Source organism: Hyla sarda, chromosome 9 (assembly GCF_029499605.1).
Source record: "Hyla sarda isolate aHylSar1 chromosome 9, aHylSar1.hap1, whole genome shotgun sequence".
In the NCBI taxonomy this organism is placed as follows: domain Eukaryota; kingdom Metazoa; phylum Chordata; class Amphibia; order Anura; family Hylidae; genus Hyla; species Hyla sarda.
In genome coordinates this window covers 23,658,178-23,677,239 of record NC_079197.1, presented here as the reverse complement: position 1 = coordinate 23,677,239, position 19,062 = coordinate 23,658,178, and the positions used below count along the sequence as shown (strand labels likewise).

The 19,062-nt window shown below is 43.9% G+C and overlaps 1 protein-coding gene across 2 annotated transcripts in view; it reads left to right on the top strand.

Annotated features, from left to right (window-relative positions):
- Nucleotides 1–1,276: 1,276 nt before the first annotated feature.
- PTGES (prostaglandin E synthase) overlaps nt 1,277–19,062 on the top strand; it is a 44,176-nt gene continuing 26,390 nt past the window's right edge. Inside the window, exons 1-3 of one of the 2 annotated variants that reach the window (XM_056541000.1) lie at nt 4,512–4,608; nt 5,962–6,106; nt 15,918–16,000. In XM_056541000.1, coding sequence (XP_056396975.1) covers nt 6,014–6,106; nt 15,918–16,000 — 176 coding nt within the window. In that variant the 5' untranslated portion in view covers nt 4,512–4,608; nt 5,962–6,013. Of the gene's footprint in view, nt 1,489–4,511; nt 4,609–5,961; nt 6,107–15,917; nt 16,001–19,062 lie in introns of those variants that run through there. The other variant, XM_056540999.1, reaches the window with a different exon arrangement.

Below are 19,062 nucleotides of genomic sequence, written 5' to 3'. Positions count from 1 at the left end.
GACATGCTGGTGCTGGATACTTACCATTCACGCGCGTCCTCCTCACTGCTCCGCTCTTCTCCTATGGGCGCACGCAGGGACGTCAGTGACGTCCTTGCGTGCGCTACCTCCTGGCGGCCCCTGCATTTTTAAAGTTAACACGGGGCTGCAGAGAAGTAACATCCTTGTGTCCTGAAAAGATTTTTCGGGACACAGGGATGTTACGAATGTGACGGGGGCCCCCTGCGGACACGGGGCCCGGAGCAGGCTCTCCATGAGCGCCAATGATGATCCAGCCCTGCCCATAGCAAACCTCTACTGCTATGGACAGTTCCTGACAGAGATGTCAGCAGAGAGCACTGTGGTCAGACTGGAAAGAACTACACAACTTCCTCTGGAGCTTACAGCAGCTGATAAATCCTGAAAGGCTGAAAGGATTAAGATTTTTCAATAGAAGTAATTTACCAATCTGTTTAACTTTCTGAAGCCAGTTGATTTGAAAAAATTAAAATTAAAAAAAATAAAACAATAATTGTTCCTCCAGAATACCCCTTAAAAATCCACTTGGTAAGCACAAGATAAAGTAGTCAACATTTGCTACCCTTTGATGCCTGATACCAGTCATACTTATTTAACAAGCCCCTCTCTTCCCCGCCACTTAGTGTGAGTGTAGAAATCTCTGTACAGCGCTGTGGAATATGTTGGCTACAGAAAGAATAACTTAATCTAGCAATAACGCATCCTCTTAAGGTTTCGCTCTCATGGCGGAAAATGGGAGAAATGTCCACCCAGAAAACACGAGTGGACACTCCACAAATAGCATGTTTCCTCAACGCTAGAACAGCTCTGAAATGCGCTGTCTCCATAATGCAATGCGTTTCCAATCGGATTCCTGCCGAGAGAATCAACATGTACATTTTTTCGTCGGAGAGCAGAACCGGAATTTCCGAGGCAGAAACATCTGTCGTGGAAATTCCACTGTGTGCACGGTGCAGCAGAACCCCAGTGAAAACAATGGGACTCTGCTGCAAAGGAATTTCCAGGTGGCATTTTTCCGGTGGAATTCTGCCGTGTGAACATAGCCTTAGTGGCTAAGGACAACCCAATGTCCCATAGCATCCATAGGTTGTCATCGAACATAATGCATAGAAGTTCTAACAACTCGACAAAAGAGAACGACTTAAGGAGTTCTGCAGCTGCTCGGTTCGGTGGTTTCGCCGATCTTTACACAGTAATACCTCCTGTCCACATCACGTTCTGGATTTCTCTGTGGTCACACAGCTGGATCTCTCCCCTCCTTTCTGTTTAGTTACTCCTCCTGCTTCCTTTCCACCCTCTTACTACTGTCTGAGATTCACATTTTACACTTCAGTCCAGGCTTAAGTGCTCCTTTCAGCAGCCAAGATGGAAAACAAAGTGTTCCTGTCGTTCGTCTTCTACAGCACCCTCCTCATCATGAAAATGTACATCCTGGCCATCATCACGGGGCAGATCCGGCTACGGAAAAAAGTAAGTCCCAATACCCGGCAAAGAGTTCTGCATATGCAGCAGTTTACTGTGAAGGTGTATTACAGCGAGTATGGAAACATGTGAAATGCCTGTCCATCCCTGGGGGCTCCCCATGAATAGCAGCGGTGTATATTACTGGCGGGGCAGACTGCGGGGAAACAGATACTGTATCGCTTGAGGGAAAGGGAAGGGTAAGGCTGCATTCACACCACGTTTTTGCAATACAGTTCCCGTATCAGGTTTTTGATGAAAAATGGATTACTCCATTTTTGGACTAAATTGCATCAAAACGTGTGTACAAATTTTAACCCATATACGGCTATGTCCGGTTGCATCCATTTTTTAAAGAAAAAAACGTATACGTTTTTAACTTTTCACTCCATTATGAATAAAGTTTCACTTGTTTGATATTGAAATTCCAAGAAAAAAACTGTGCAAAGTCAAAAACCGTATGGTGCAAACCGGATGGAACCGTACGTACATACGGTTTTCTACGGTTCCCATTGACTCCCATGTAAAAAAAAAACGTATACGTTTTCAATATGGTTTTTCACCCGAACCAAAAACCGGGGTAGGCTACGGTTTTGGGTACGGGGAAAAAAACAGACAAAACCGTACAAGACACAAAACGAATGCAACCTGATGCATCTTTTGGCATACAGTTTTCAATGGAGAGTAAATGCATACGGTTCTCAATACGGTTCCGTGCGGTTTTCAGATTGAAAATGTATACGGGAACTGTATTGCAAAAACGTGGTGTGAATGCAGCAAAGTTTACAGTTTTCCCTTTCGAGTAATAAGAGGTTAATGGTTTTGGGTTGAGTGACACACACTTGTTAAGAGAAAGTGTGAAAGGGAAAATAGATGGTGATGATGGGTGTGTGTGGGGGTAAGAAACCTGAAGTTAACACTTTAGCACAGCGGTCTCTAAACTGTGGACCTCCAGGTGTTGCAAAATTATAACTCCCAGCATGCCTGGACAGCTTAAGGTTAGAGGGCCAATGGTCTAAGGCAGTGGTCATCAAAGTGTGAACCTCCAGATGTTACAAAACTACAACACCTGGCATGCCCGGACAGGTGAAGACAGTTTAGAGGCAATTCTCTAAGGCAGTGGTCATCAAACTGTGAACCTCCAGCTGTTGCAAAACTACAACTCCTAGCATGCCCTGACAGCTAAAGGTTAGAGGCCAATGCTCTAAGGCAGTAGTCTCCAAACTGTGGACCTCCAGATGTTGCAAAACTACAACTCCCAGCATGCCCTGACAACGGAAGGCTAGGGGGCCAATGCTCTAAGGCAATGGTCTCCAAACTGTCGTTACAAAACTACAACTCCCAACATTGCTTTGGCTGTCTGGGCATGCAGGGAGTGGTAGTTTTGCAACAGCTGGAGGTCCCCAGTTTGAAGACCATTGCTTAAGCAAGTATATACATTCCATAAATAAGCTGACAGCATAGTGTGCAGCTGCTGGATCCAACAGTGGTCAGCTGTAATCTGCACGAGAACCTGGTAGCAAGTATTCAATTCCCCTGCAGCGCCACCACAGGTGAAATAAAGCATTACAAGGTGTTTAGTAAAATCATTGAACTGTGCGTAAACTCTTTGACACTAGACACTCTTTGTAGCTACTGTTGTCTTCAACTAAGGTATAGAGGTCATATACAACTCTTCTCTAATAACTTGCATTAAAATTAGTTTTCTAAACTTCTTTATGATAGTTATTATAGGATAATATTTTGTTGTTCGACTTTTGTTTTTATGATGGATGCAGGAGTGGAATGTTGGCATAGCATGTGGTATGATGTATAGCTTAGGGATACCTGTGCTGTATTTTGTACTATCATGTATACTACTATGTATGATTGTAATTTATTGTATCGACTTTTATGATGACTAAATGATCAATAAAGCCTGCAAAAAGCTAACCCTTTCCCTGTGTAAATAAATTGCAGTTATAGAGAAGCTGAAAACAACCCAGAAGTATGCAGCACCAGCTGCAACCACCTGCTTCTCATAGTCTTGTGCACAGTTGTTTCTTAGCAGGTGTCAATCTTGTAGCCAACCTTTAGAACAGTGGTCTCCAAACTGTCGCCCTCCAGATGTTTCAAAACTACAACTCCCAGCATGCCCGGACAGCCGTTGGCTGTCCGGGCATGCTGGGAGTTGTAGTTTTGCAACATCTGGAGGGCCGCAGTTTGGAGACCACTGCTTTAGAAAGCTCAATGATACTGATGAATGGTGTTTTGAGAGGTCAGGTAACACTTGACTTAAGGTAACGCTACAGCCCGCAGCACAGATACACAGGATACACCTGCAAAGTAACTTTGAAAACAACAATATAGAGAATATGATTTTTTTTTTGAGTGTTGTTCCTGGAAGGTATAGGTCTTTACTAGTTTTGTCACTTATCTAACTGACCCCAATTGACCTGCGGAGAATCCGCTTAGTGAAGTGAGGAAGACTGTGCAGGTACTGGTTTAACCTGGACGTCAGTTATCTTTACTGAAATCCCCATATACATGAATCAGTGTTTCCCAACCAGGGCGCCTCCAGCTGTTGCAAAACTACAACTCCCAGCATGCCCGGACAGCCTGGGAGTTGCAGTTTTGCAACAGCTGGAGGCACCCTGATTGGGAAACTCTGATCAAATATGTATGAGCATGTACAGATATACAGATAAGAGATATAAAAAGAAAAGTGTAATGTGCATTTGGCTGTCCGGGCATGCTGGGAGTTGTAATTTAGCAACAGCTGGAGGCACCCTGGTTGGGAAACTCTGATGAAATATGTATGAGCATGTACAGATATACAGATAAGAGATATAAAAAGAAAAGTGTAATGTGCATTTGGCTGTCCGGGCATGCTGGGAGTTGTAATTTTGCAACAGCTGGAGGCACACACTGGTTGAAAAACACTGACATAAATATTTAGTGTGATAAGTTTTATCAATGAGGAGGGGAGGGGTAAGCCGTAGCCTAACAACTCTGTCACTGGCTTATCTTTTTGAGAACAAAAGGGTCGATGGCGAACATTTAACGCACCCAACCCCTCTCTCCACCAACATCATCTATCAGTGGAGCGATGGGGCACTTCCGTACACCTTAGACAATTAACTGTGACAGGTGGAAGTTTCGGACGACTTTAGTATAAGGTTTATGGGTACCTTTAGACATATAGGGGGAGATTTATCAAAACCTGTGCAGAGGCAAAGTTGCCCAGGTGCCCATGGCAACCGATCAGATCACTTCTTTCATTTTTAACAAGGTCTTTGCAAAATGTAAGAAGCGATCTGATTGGTTGCTATGGGCAACTTTTCCTCTGCACAGGTTTTGATAAATCTCCCCCAATAGGCTCTTAGGGGGGGAAGGGGGATTTATCAAAACCGGTCCAGAGGAAAAGTTACTGAGTTGCCCATAGCAACCAATCAGATCGCTTCTTACATTTTGCAGAGGCCTAGTTAAAAATGAAAGAAGCGATCTGATTGGTTGCTATGGGCAACTAAGCATCTTTTCCTCTGGACAGGTTTTGATAAATCTCCCCCTTAAAGGGTACCACAGCAGCCACTGCCCAACTAATAGGGGGAAATTTATCAAAACCTGTCCAGAGAAAAAGTTGCCCAGTTGCCCATAGCAACCAATCAGCTCGCTTCTTTAATTTTTAACAAGAAGAAATCTGATTGGTTGCTATAGGCAATTGGGCTATGAGATGATGAATATCCAGAAATGAAAGTAGCCAGGGTTAGAATGGCCCACAAGAATACCAGAGGATCCTCCAGTGGGTCTAAAGCTGCGTTCACATCACGATTTCTCCATCCTACTTAACTTAAAATGGTATAAAATCGTATATAAAGTCAGATCCATTGATCTCCATTAAAAAAAATCGGATCCATTACACACATCCGATTGGATTCGCATCCGATTTCACACGATTTTTGTTCGGGTCTGAAATTGGGTTTGACCTCAATTTCACACCCTAACAAAAATTGTGTGAAATCGAATGCGGATCAAATCGGATGTGTGTAATGGATCCGATTTTTTAATGGAGGTCAATGGATCCGACTTTATATTCGATTTTAAGTTATAAAATCGTGTACTCAAGACGGATGGAGAAATCGTGATGTGAACGCAGCCTAAGCTGTGACCAACAGGCCTAAAGCTATGTAAGGGGCCTCACAATTTCTGATGGCAGCCCTGTATAGGGTCTCAAAGGTCTAGTAAAATGCCGTATAAACCCATTACTAGATAACCTATTAAAAACTGGATGTGCAATGGTTCCATTAAAGCCAATTTACAAAAAGTTGGGTGGGCCCATAGAATCATTCTCTTTGGTGGGCCCAAGGAACTTCAGTCTGATGCTGACAGTAGCTGTAGGTCCATGGCATGTCAACTGTATTAGTGCATTGTACATCATCACAATGGATCTTTGATGTGCTAAAATGGTAGTATTAGCATATAATCCCTGTCTCCCACGCCCAGGCTCACGTCGCTCAACAAAAGGTCGGATTACGTCTGCACACCTGCTAAATACATGATCTGGAGGCATAGTACGGAGTCAGGGCGTGGGGCCATGTGGACGGAGAATTCGGTCAGCCTCTGGTTATACATCTCCACATTCTATAAGGTATACTGTGACATAAACTCCTCAGCCAAGTCAGTCTTGAGTTGAGCCATTTGAGCCAGGCTGGTTCCTAGGACCACACCATCTGACAGTGTCATATAATAGGAATAGGTTGTAGTTGCTAAATAGTGTATCCCTAGTCACCAATCATATGCTGGCAATGTGCATGCAATATCTGTCAGATGAATGCTTGCATGGCCAAAAGCAAACTCTCCTCAGCTGAGCGTGCATGTTTTCTACATGGGAAGAGGGGAGAAAGCTGCTGCCAGATGCCTCTTATCTTCTCAATAAAGGAAGGATCAGTTGACATCCAATATGCCAAGTCCTCTTCTCGCCCAAGAGAGTCCGGAGGCCCCTAAACATTTTAGGCCTGGCTTGCATGATCAGCTGCCAGTTCAGTTGATCAAAACCACAGTCAGGCTAGGATTTGCAGCCATAAGGGTACAATCAGGGGACATGTCCTTGGAAAAAAAGTGTGGGAGCTCACCCAAGATTTCCACTCAAGGGCTTGTCCGGCAGGACTCCTGCTAATGGGAATGGTGTTTCTGCATCAGAAAAAGTGCAGTTCCCATGTGTTTCTGCAGGACTTGAGCCCTGGGTACGATCAAACTATGTTCCTACCCCCGGTAATCATATCTGTTGGCATCTCGCCGAAAACGGTATGCAGATGTTTACTGTTAACAGGAGCAGCGGACTCTATTGAGTTCTATGGCTGAATGTTGTCACCTAGTGACTCAGTTCGGGATGTATGCTCTCCATCATAAGTCCGCTTAAATTAGCGGATACATCCTGAGCAAAGTGACTAGGGGTGACTACGTTCGGCCATGTGAATGGGGTCACTTGCTTCCATTAACAGTATACGTCAGCATCCCATTTTCGGCGCAATGCTGACAAGTACGAATAATGGGGGCAGAAGGGTAGTGTGATCGTACTCTTATATGGATGCAAAAATGTTTCTGTATTATACTGAACCCAGCCTAAAATGGTGAAACCAGCAGATTTGGCTGACACATATCTAACCTGTATAGTTAGTTATATATCACAAGGGTTTTGCAGATCACTGGGTATTATCGTGTAGGCAACAGAGAAGGCAAATCCAGTTGGGTAGTAATAAGGCCCCACCAATATCCACTTTAGGTATTTTATGGGCATGTTTATATCTTGTTAGCTATGACAATAGCAAAGAAATCGTCAGCACTTCCGATGATCAGTGAAAACCGCGGCCAAAGGCTTTCCGGGCATACGGGGAGTTGTAGTTGTGCAACAGCTGGAGACACACTGTTTGGAAAACACTAAGACAGATATATATGAGATAATTATAGAGTAGATTGTATAGTAATGTACACCTGCTCTGAATGCATAGATCCCCCTACCCCCACCATCTCCACAGCCTGCAACCCGTCAAAGACTTTTTAAGCTCTGCTCTCACCCTGGGCTATATCTGTAACATAGGCAAACTGGGCCAGTGCCTAGGGCGGATCTGATTTAGGGCTATGCTAATACTATTTATCTTCCTATATAAGTGGATAATGCAATGGATTTTCAGCCAACTTTTCCCCCTTTAATTGTCAAATTTTCCTGCAAGAATTAAGTAGTAATGGGACATGTTTGGGTAATTCCATATCATCATAAATTGTTCTGTAGGGCAATAGTTAAAGGAAAAGTTAAGTGTAGGAAAATGTATCCCCTATCTAAAGGATAAGGGATGAGTGTCAGATTGTGTGTGTGTGTGTGTGTGGGGGGGGGGGGGGGTCCCAGTGGCACTCCAACTCTCTTTGGGCATGGAGCCAGGTAGGCATGTGCCCTCCAGCTCGTGTATCTCCGGCTCTCCCATAGAGATGCATTTACTAATCTGGAGTAATTTTGTCTCCGGAGTACCCCTTTTAAGAGATTAAAAAACAAAACAAAAAACCTTTATATTGATGGCCTATCCTTAGGATAGGCAGTTTCCCAACCAGTGTGCCTCCCACTGATGCAAAACTACAACTCTCAGCATGCCCGGACAGCCTTTGGCTGTCCGGGCATGCTGGAAGTTGTAGTTTTGCAACAGCTGGAGGCACACTGGTTGGGAAACACTGGGATAGGCCATCAATATCAGGTCCGTCCTCCAGCACCAGCGTCATCACCTGATTGCAGGGGCCATGGCTTCCTTGTTTCCTACCAGGCATGGCTCTGTACATTTAGTAGTCCCTATGGTATTGCAGCATGTCTCAAAGTGAACCATCGAACAAGCTGCAATACCAAGCACAACCACTAGATTTCTGCATCTTCTATTGACCTCTGTAGGAGCTGTATAAATATACACTGCTCAAAAAAATAAAGGGAACACTTAGATAACACATCCTAGATCTGAATGAATGAATTAATCAAATGAAATACTTTCGTCTTTACATAGTTGAATGCGCGGACAACAAAATCACACAAAAATGATCAATGGAAATCAAATTTATCAACCCATGGAGGTCTGGATATGGAGTCACACTCAAAATCAAAGTGGAAAACCAAACTACAGTCTGATCCAACTTTGATTTAAAGTCCGTAAAACAAGTCAAAATGAGGCTCAGTAGTGTGTGTGGCCTCCACGTGCCCGTATGACCTCCCTACAATGCCTGGGTATGCTCCTGATGAGGTGGCGGATGGTCTCCTGAGGGATGTCCTCCCAGACCTGGACTAAAGCATCCGCCAACTCCTGGAGAGTCTGTGGTGGATGGAGCAAGGCATGATGCCCCAGATGTGCTCATTCGGATTCAGGTCTGGGGAACAGGCGGGCCAGTCCATAGCATCAATGCCTTCCTCTTGCAGGAACTGCTGACACACTCCAGCCACATGACGTATTGTCTTGTATTAGGAGGAACCAAGGGCCAACCGCACCAGCATATGGTCTCACAAGGGGTCTGCGGATCTCATCTCGGTACCTAATGGCAGTCAGGCTACCTCTGGTAAGCACATGGAGGGCTGTGCGGCCCCCCCAAAGAATTGCCACCCCACACCATTAATGACCCACCGCCAAACCGGTCATGCTGGAGGATGTTGCAGGCAGCAGAACGTTCTCCACGGCGTCTCACGTTTGTCACATGTGCTCAGTGTGAACCTGCTTTCATCTGTGAAGAGCACAGGGTGTCAGTGGCGAATTTGCCAATCTTGGTGTTCTCTGGCATATACCAAACGTCCTGCACGGAGTTGGGCTGTAAGCACGACCCCCACCTGTGGATGTCGGGCCCTCATACCACCCTCATGGAGTCTGTTTCTGACCGTTTGAATGGACACATGCACATTTATGGCCTGCTGGAGGTCATTTTGCAGTGCTCTGGCAGTGCTCCTTGTCACGATTCGGCTGGCTGGAGGTGGATCCTCTGTGCCAGAGAGGGATTGGCGTGGACCGTGTTGGTGGACCGGTTCTAAGTTGCTACTGGTATTCACCAGAGCCCGCCGCAAAGCGGGATGGTCTTGCAGCGGCGGTAGCAACCAGGTCGTATCCACCAGCAACGGCTCAACCTCTCTGACTGCTGAAGATAAGCGCGGTACAAGGGAGTAGACAAGAGCAAGGTCGGACGTAGCAGAAGGTCAGGGCAGGCAGCAAGGGTGGTAGTCAGGGGCAACGGCAGGAGGTCTGGAACACAGGCTAGGAACACACAAGGGAACGCTTTCACTGGCACAATGGCAACAAGATCCGGCAAGGGAGTGCAGGGGAAGTGAGGTATAAGTAGGGAGTGCACAGGTGATAACACTGATTAGGCCTGCTGCGCCAATCAGTGACACAGTGGCCCTTTAAATTGCAGAGACCCGGCGCGCGCGCGCCCTAAGGAGCGGGGCCGCGATCCCCGGGACAACACAGACGGGGAACGGGTCAGGTACGGGAGCCGGGATGCGCATCGCGAGCGGCGCCTCTCGCGTCGCAAATCGCATCCCGGCTGGGAGTGATATTGCAGCGCACCCGGTCAGCAGGTCTGACCGGGGCGCTGCGAATGAGAGGATGCTGCGATCGCTCCGGGGAGGAGCGGGGACCCGGAGCGCTCGGCGTAACACTCCTCCTGCTCCTCCTTGCACAAAGGCGGAGGTAGCGGTCCTGCTGCTGGGTTGTTGCCCTCCTACGGCCTCCTCCATGTCTCCTGATGTGCTGGCCTGTCTCCTGGTAGCGCCTATATGCTCTGGACACTATGCTGACAGACACAGCAAACCTTCTTGCCACAGCTCGCATTGATGTGCCATCCTGGATGAGCTGCACTACCTGAGCCACTTTTATGGGTTGTAGATTCCATCTCATGCTACCAACTAGAGTGAAAGCACCGCCAGCATTCGAAAGTGACCAAAACATCATCCAGGAAGCATAGGAACTGAGAAGTGATCAATGGTCACTACCTGCAGAACCACTCCTTTGTTGGGGGTGTCTTGCTAATTGCCTATAATTTCCACCTGTTGTCTGTTCCATTTACACAGCAGCATGTGAAATTGTCAATCAGTGTTGCTTCCTGAGTGGACAGTGGGATTTCACAGAAGTGTCATTGACTTGGAGTTTAAGTATTCCCTTTATTTTTTTGAGCGGTGTATAACCAGTGAGCTCCCCTAGTGGCAGCTTAAGGAAGTCACTATGTAAGTGTCAGGACAAGTTGGGGGAAGATGAGTGTCCTTCCACCAGGGGCATTGTAGTAATTGCATATTCTGCCTCTATGGTAGGTATAAACATTTTTTTATAGAATTTTTTTGTTTGTTTGTGTAACCTGTTGAATACAAGTCTAGGAAAGTATATACTCTTTTACGGTAAATCAGGCTGTGTAATGTTATGTAGTTATGACTTCTGTGTGGCTGCAATGATGTGAGAGAAAACAGATGTGCAGGGAGGACTGGATTTTCTTTTATCTGAGACGCTTGTAAAAAGTAAAAAATAAAAATAAAAAACAAACCAAAAACTCCAAGCAAAGGCCATTTTTTTCTTAGTATATAGTTAATAATGTGTTTTTTTTTTTTGTATTGTATAACACTGGGAAGGTCAAACAGGAAGGGAACATGTGGGAGGTTACTGAGAGGGCACAGAGGGAGCTTATGTTATAGAACTGTAATGGCGTTATATAGATGACCGGAATTTAAAGGGGTACTCCGGTGCTGAGTGTTCGGAACAAATAGTTCCCAAAGCTTAGAGCCTGCGTCGGGGCTCGTGACATCACAGCCCCGCCCCTTTGTGATGTCACGCCCTGCCCCCTCAATGTAAATCTATGGGAGGGGGCGGGGTGTGACGTCTTGAGGGGCGGGGCCGTGATGTCACGAGCCCCGACGCCGACTCTCAGCTTTCGGAACTATTTATTCCGAATGCTCAGCAACAGAGTACCCCTTTAAGTGCCACGCCCCCTTCCATAGACTGGCTTTGAGGGGGTGGGGTGTGACGTCTCAAGGGGCGGGGCCGTGATGTCATGAGCCCTAACGCCGGTTCTCAGCTTTTGGAACTATTTGTTCCGAATGCTCAGCACCGGAGTACCCCTTTAAGTGCAACTCCAGCCACCACAGACATAATAATAAGTAATATAGTAGTCATCCCAAAGGCAAACGCAGCAGACTTTTTTTTTTTTGTCCGGGCATGCTGGGAGTGGTAGTTTTGCAACAGCTGGAGGCACTCAGGTTGGGAAACACTGCTCTACTGTTTAACAACTACCTACATCTCCTACTATCCAAACACTGAGATTTGCTTCCGGAATGTCTGACTACTGTCTACATGGCGAACTGCACATTAACGCCATCAATTATGTTTGATAATAAATTACGGTGACAAATGGTGCATGGAACAAGTCCGAGCTGAGTTACTGTTTAACAACTAGTAAATCTTTATGCCTCGCTCGCCTTCAAATATTAAGCAAAAAGCCAAGTGTTTTTTTTTTTTTTTTTTTTTTTTTTTTTTAAGTTTAAGAATAAAAAGTAGTTTTATATTGGATTTACAGCGTGTACACCATTGTGTGCTGCACAATTCTGCCGATATTATCGAGCGTGGTTACAGCCGCATTTATCGCAGCAGCAATATATAAGTGCCCCTTTATTGCTTTATCTGTGTGTATATATATATATATATATATATATATATATATATATATATATATATATATATTTAAACCAACCTGCAGAGAGCTAGGTCGGTCTATTGAGCGCTTAATTTATCAAAAGTCGCACGGCTCTTGATAAATTCTGCGCACAGACTTTGGGATCTACAGTTTAGACTGTATTTAACCCTGCTCCGGCATGGTCTGACATTTCAGCGTACTTTCGGCCAATGCGACTATTCACCGAAATGTCGCTATTAATAAACTCAGCACCAATGCATTTTTTCCGTTTTAAATAGGCTAGAATGCATCATGTTCTGAAAATCCTCTAAAGCAAAAGTCGTGAAAAAGTTGCACGTATTTAGACTGCGACTTTCGGTGCGACAATTTTAGATGGGAAAAAAACTGTCTAAATCTATATATATAAAACTCAACGGGCACGGGTCCAGTCCTGGGGAAGAAAAGTGAGGAAACCCACCCAAGATTTCCACTTAAGGGCTGGTTCTGTAGGACTGCGAATGGGAATGGTGTTCCTGTTGTGGAAAAAGTGCAGGAACTCAGTTCCCACACGTTCCTGCAGGACTTGAGCCCTGTCAGTGGGGGATATTTATCAAAGCTGTCTATGTCCGCTTCAACATAGACCAAACTGCAGAGAGCTAGGCCGGTCTATTGTGCGCCTGATTTATCAAAAGTCGCGCGGCTCTTGATAAATTCTGCGCACGGACTTTGGGATCTTTGCTTTAGACTGTATTTAAACCTGCTCCAGCATGGTCTGACATTTTGGCGTACTGTCAGCCGATGCGACTTGTCGCTGAAAAGTCGCTTTTGATAAATTCAGCACCAATGCATTTTTTCCCGTCTAAAATAGACTAGAATGCACCATGCTCCAAAAATCCTCTAAAGCAAAAGTCGCAGAAAAGTCGCACATATTTAGACTGCGACTTTCTGTGTGACAAATTTAGACAGGAAAAAACAAGTCTAAATCCTTTGATAAATATCCCCCAATGTGTGTGTGTGTATATGTGTATGTATATATGTATGTGTGTGTATTTATGTATGTATGTATGTGTGTGTATTTATGTATGTATGTATGTATGTATGTGTGTGTATTTATGTATGTGTGTGTATTTATGTATGTATGTATGTGTGTGTATTTATGTATGTATGTATGTGTGTGTATTTATGTATGTATGTATGTGTGTGTATTTATGTATGTATGTATGTGTGTGTATTTATGTATGTATGTATGTGTGTGTATTTATGTATGTATGTATGTGTGTGTGTTTATGTATGTGTGTGTGTATGTATGTGTTCCAGAATCACGTCCAAACGGCTAAAGATATTAACATGAAACTTGGCGCACATGTTGCTTATATGTCAACAACAAACATAGGATAGGTGATTTAACCCTTACTCACCCCCATTTGCCAGGGGCAGGGTTTATGTTTAAAGTCCCATGCAAGTCAATGGCAAATATATGTTACTGCATAACTTCCAAACGGCTGGAGATATTTCGATAATACTTGGTCACATGTTACTTATATGTCCACTTAAAATATAGGATAGTTAATTTAACCCTTAACTACCCCCAATTGTGAGGGTCGGGGTTTTTGTTTAAAGTCCCATGCAAATCTAAGGGAAATGTATGTTCCCACATAACTTCTGTATGGCTGGAGATATTTCAATAATACCTGGTACAAATATTACTTATATGTCAAATAAAAATATATGACAGTTAAATTAACCCTTACATACACCCTTATATAAATGATGGGTTTTTGTTTCAAGTCCCATGCAAGTATATGGGACTTCCAGTACCTTACTCCACAAGCTCCGCTCTGCATCTCCTGGTGAATGTGCAAGTCTGGCTTGCAAGCCAAACCCCATCTCACAAAGACATGCCCACTGTTTAAGCCCCACCCCTTTTATTATCTATCCTTTTTGTGCATCGGTCTGGCTTGCAAATCACGCCCAGTCCCACAAAGCCACATCCCCTACTATTTTCAGCTTATAATATCTTCATCACAAATCAGTCCCACCTGAGGACGGGATATGAGGTCGGGATATGAGGAAGGGATAAGAGGACGGCATATGAGGACAGCATATGAGGACGGGATATGAGGTCAGGATATAAGGACGGGATATGAGGTCAGGACATGAGGACATGATATGAGAATGGGATATGAGGATGGGATAGGAGGTGGGGATAGGAGGATGGCATATGAGGATGGGATATGAGGTTGAGATATGGGGATGGGATATGGGGTCGGGATATGGGGTCGGGATATGAGGACGGGATAGGAGGTTGGCATAGGAGGTCGGGATATGAGGTCAGGATAGGAGGTCGGGATATGAGGACGGGATATGAGGTAGAGATATGAGGACGGGATATGAGGACGGGATATAAGGTCGGGATATGAGGACGGGATATAAGGTCGGGATATGAGGATGGGATATGAGGTTGGGATATGAAGTCAAAAGCTTCCTCCTTTCTTGATTTTCCTCCCCAACAAGAATTAGAAAGGAAAAACCGGGCAACGCTGGGTACTCAGCTAGTATCTTCTAAAAAATAAATAAATAAATAAACAACTTTGCAAACTGTCCTGAATGATAAAAATGAACAAATTCACTTTTGTGTATACAGCTCCTGTGCAGACTTATGTGACCCTAAGGCAGTGTTTTCCAAACAGTATGGGGGGAGATTTATCAAAACCCGTCCAGAGGAAAAGTTGCCCATAGCAACCAATCAGCTCGCTTCTTTCATTTTTAACAAGGCCTCTGCAAAATGAAAGAAGCCATCTCATTGGTTGCTATGGGCAACTGGGTAACTTTTCCTATACACAGGTTTTGATAAATCTACTCTTATGTCTCCAGCTGTTGCAAATCTACAACTCCCAGCCTGCCTGGACAGCCTTCGGATTTTTTTTTTTTATATACATTTTAAATGCATTGGATTAACAAATCCATTAACATAGAAAAAAAAATGTCCTAATGTTTTATTTTCTAATTTACTACAGTATCTATATTTTAAAATAATATTGCAGTTTTAAAAATATTGCAGTTTCCATTCTGTCCACTAGGGCCCAAAACTAAGCTGAGACTTCTTGTTGTTTGAAAATTGGTAAATTGTTTGAATTTACAGAATAAAGATAAGGTGTCATTTTTACCAAATTGTTCACTGCATAGAAAATAAATCCCCCCAAAAGCTGCAAAATTGCTATATATATATATATATATATATATATATATATATATATATATATATATATAATTTTTTTTTTTTTTACCCACAAATAATTTTTGGGGGGTTTTGCGGTAGATTTTGTGTTAAAATGTCATTAAAAAGTACAATTGGTGGTGCAAAAAATAAGCCCTTATATGGCTCTGTAGGTGGGAAATTGAAAGTGTTATGGCTATTAGAAGGCGAGAAGGAAAATACTAAAGTGCAGGTACTCTGCCCCTAGACATCTTATCCCTTATCCAAAGGACGCCATTCCACTCCCCCTCCATTAATGTCTATGGGAGGGGGCATGGGTGCTGAACAGAGATCTCAGGGGGTCCCAACACCAGAACCCTTCACAATCAGAAATCTTATCCCCCATCCTTTGGATAGGGGATAAGATGTCTAGGGGCAGATTACCTCTTTAAGAGGTTAAAAAAAAGTTGCAATACCAAATATAGTAAATAGACAACGGTGGCGTTGTTTCTGAAAAATAAGTCTTTTTTTCTCTTATCTCAGACTACTTTAGACCTGCTATAACTAACACATATTTTATGCCTCTTTCCAACAGGCTTTTGCCAACCCTGAAGATGCCCTGAGACACGGAGGCCTCGAGTTCAATCGTGAAGATCCTGATGTAGAACGTTATAGGAGGTATGTTTCCTACAGACTAAGGGGAGACCACTGATCTAGACTATGTACAATTGTAACAAACTCTCAGCTGTGACAGATATTAGGTCTGTATGGATTTTCAGCTTCTGGATATAAAGAAGAATGTTTCCGTTGTGGAAATAAAACTCTTTCGCACTGTGGCAGTGTGACGCCCATCGGGGGAGCCGGGGAGAATAGCGGGAGAAAAATGACTGCATGTGCTGTCTTTTTCTCCTGCTACAAAATAACGGCACCCGACGAACCCCATTATGGTAAATGGGATCCATCGGGACCTATTATTGCCCATTGTGCCCCATCCCAATAACGTCCATAAAAGGCTGGGGGAAAAAAGAGCCTAACGGCTGTTTAAGGTTGGGGCTCGACGGCAGTGCGAAAGTAGCCTAATACGCAACGATAAAATGTATTGTCTCCCAAAAGTACCTCTCTCAAAGGCACCATGCCACCTTCCCGGAATCAAGCTACATTGCAGCTTAGGATTCTTTCACACTGCCATTAGGACACGGCAGTGTGATGGCCATGAGGGGAGCCGGGGAGAATAGCAGGAGAAAAATGACTGCATGTGCCGTCTTTTTCTCCCACTACTCCGAATACAAAATAATGGTGCCTGATGGATGGAAAGCAAATGTCAATGAGGTTAAGTTGTAACCTGCATGGGGCAATGACTGTGACCCAATGGCTGGGCTACCATGGTCATCTTCTGATATATAAAGCATATTTTCCCAGCTGAAGGCCACACAGCAGCAGGTCTCATCCATCAGCATTAACTACTAGGCCTTGTTACCCATAAAAACAATTCATACCTTAATTTTCATTTACTTAAAGGGGTATTACAGGCCAAAACTTTTTTTTATATATCAACTGGCTCCGGAAAGTAAAACAGATTTGTAAATGACTTCTATAAAAAAATCTTAATCCTTCCAATAGTTATTAGCTTCTAAAGTTGAGATAGTTATTAGCTTCTAAAGTGGTTTTTTGTCTAACTGCTCTCTGATGACTCACGTCCCGGGAGCTGTGCAGCTCCTATGGGGATATTCTCCCATCATGCACAGCTCCCGGGACGTGACATCATCATTGAGCAGTTAGACAGAAAACTTCAGAAGCTAATAACTATTGGAAGGATTAAGATTTTTTAATAGAAGTAATTTACAAATCTGTTTAACTTTCCGGAGCCAGTTGATATATATATAAAAGGTTTTGCCTGGAATACCCCTTTAACCTTCCATGGAGGCATTAAGTGTTTATGGAGTGGGTTTAGAAGCTGGTGCTATGGGAAGCTGACACCTGTAGTGACTGGCATCAAAGTTCAGTCTGATGCTTTTCACATTTAACCTCCTATATGCCGCAGTCAGTAGTGTGCAGGCTGTATTAATAGATCACTTATCTAACAGTACACTGTAATATAATAATGTAAGGATTGCTTGTACAAGTCTCCTAGAGGGACAAATATATATATATATATATATATATATATATATATATATATATATATGTGCTACTAAAAAATTAACATAATTTCTAATGCTGCATCTTTAAATATCCAAACTCTTAAAATATGATGTAAGTTATCCTGGCAGGGTGAACATCGTAAACTAAGAAAGTGCTTGAATTACAATTTTTCTTTCACTTCACGTCACATTCCAATATAAAATACGAAAAGCCCCATGTACCTGAAGATGATACAAGTACAGCTAATTGCACAAAAAAGTGAGCCCTCGGGCAGCTCTGTAGACAAAATAAATAAATAAATATATCACAATATCCGACATACCTTCTTTGGTGTTGATGAATTTGCCACAACTCCTAAAACAATAATTTTTCCTGGGATTAAGTGTCAAGGAGGCGGGGCTGTGCTTCTTAAAGGGGTACCCCGCTGCCCTGCTTCCGGAGCTCTGCTCCCCAGCGTCCGGAAGTTTATTGTTCCGAACGCTGTGTGCGGGCTTCCGTGTTCAGGGCCACCCCTCGTGATGTCACAAGGGGGTGGGCGTGATGTCATGAGGGGCAGCCCGGAACACGGAAGCCCGCACACAGCGTTCGGAACAATAAACTTCCGGACGCTGGGGAGCAGAGCTCCGGAAGCAGGGCAGCGGAGTACCCCTTTAAAGGAATACTGTAGTGAAAACTAGCTTTTCCCCTATTCACAGGATTTTAAAGATGGTTATGTCTGGGTCATTGCAATGAATGCTCAGTGACTAAGCACGGGGTGTAACTCTAGAGGGTACAGAGGTGGCAATCCCAATGGGGCCCTATCACAGACACCAGCTTTATGAATGGCACATGATAGACTTGGGCCCCATTACAGATGCCTCTGGTGAGAACCCTCACGATAGGTGGTGGTGGTGGTGGTGGGGGGGGGGGGGTTGATTGCTGGTAAGGGGAACAGCAGCGTTATATACTTCTAACTATGTTGTTTAGTAAGTGAGCTAGACACATTGGTATTTCAGAAATTACCATCACTATAGAAAGAGGTAGGAGTAGCGGGTGGCAATATTAGGAGTAATTTAAAGTTAGCAATGAACAGTATGGAGGAGCATTGCACAAGAGGATTGCACTGTATCTGTTCATCCTGACATTCCTGGTTCACAAATTTAATGCAGAACCTGAAAGCCTAATGTACTGATAAAACAAAGGCAGCATAGGGGGTACTACAAGTCTGCAGAACGAACCGGGATCTATGTGGAGCTGGTGAAGACCCTTGTGATGACGACACAAATGGCTCTTATTAGGGGTTGTCACCCTGCAACTTGTGGATCTTTCTTCCTGTCATAATCTCTGACATCATCCTATCATTTCCACACCCTATGACATTGTAGCCTCCCTCAGATACTCAGGATTTGAGTATTTCATTATGTGCAGAAACCTGATATCTACCATGTCTGGGAAGAATTACTTTTTGGCCGACATGAAATGTTAATACGCTATGCCAACACCCACAGCATGAAGCAATCCAAAGAGAAATTATTTTCCAAAAGCTTTAATCTATGCTCAGATGTCACTTGTTTGGTTATATATCTTGGTGATGTTAGTGCTGACTAATATTACTGACA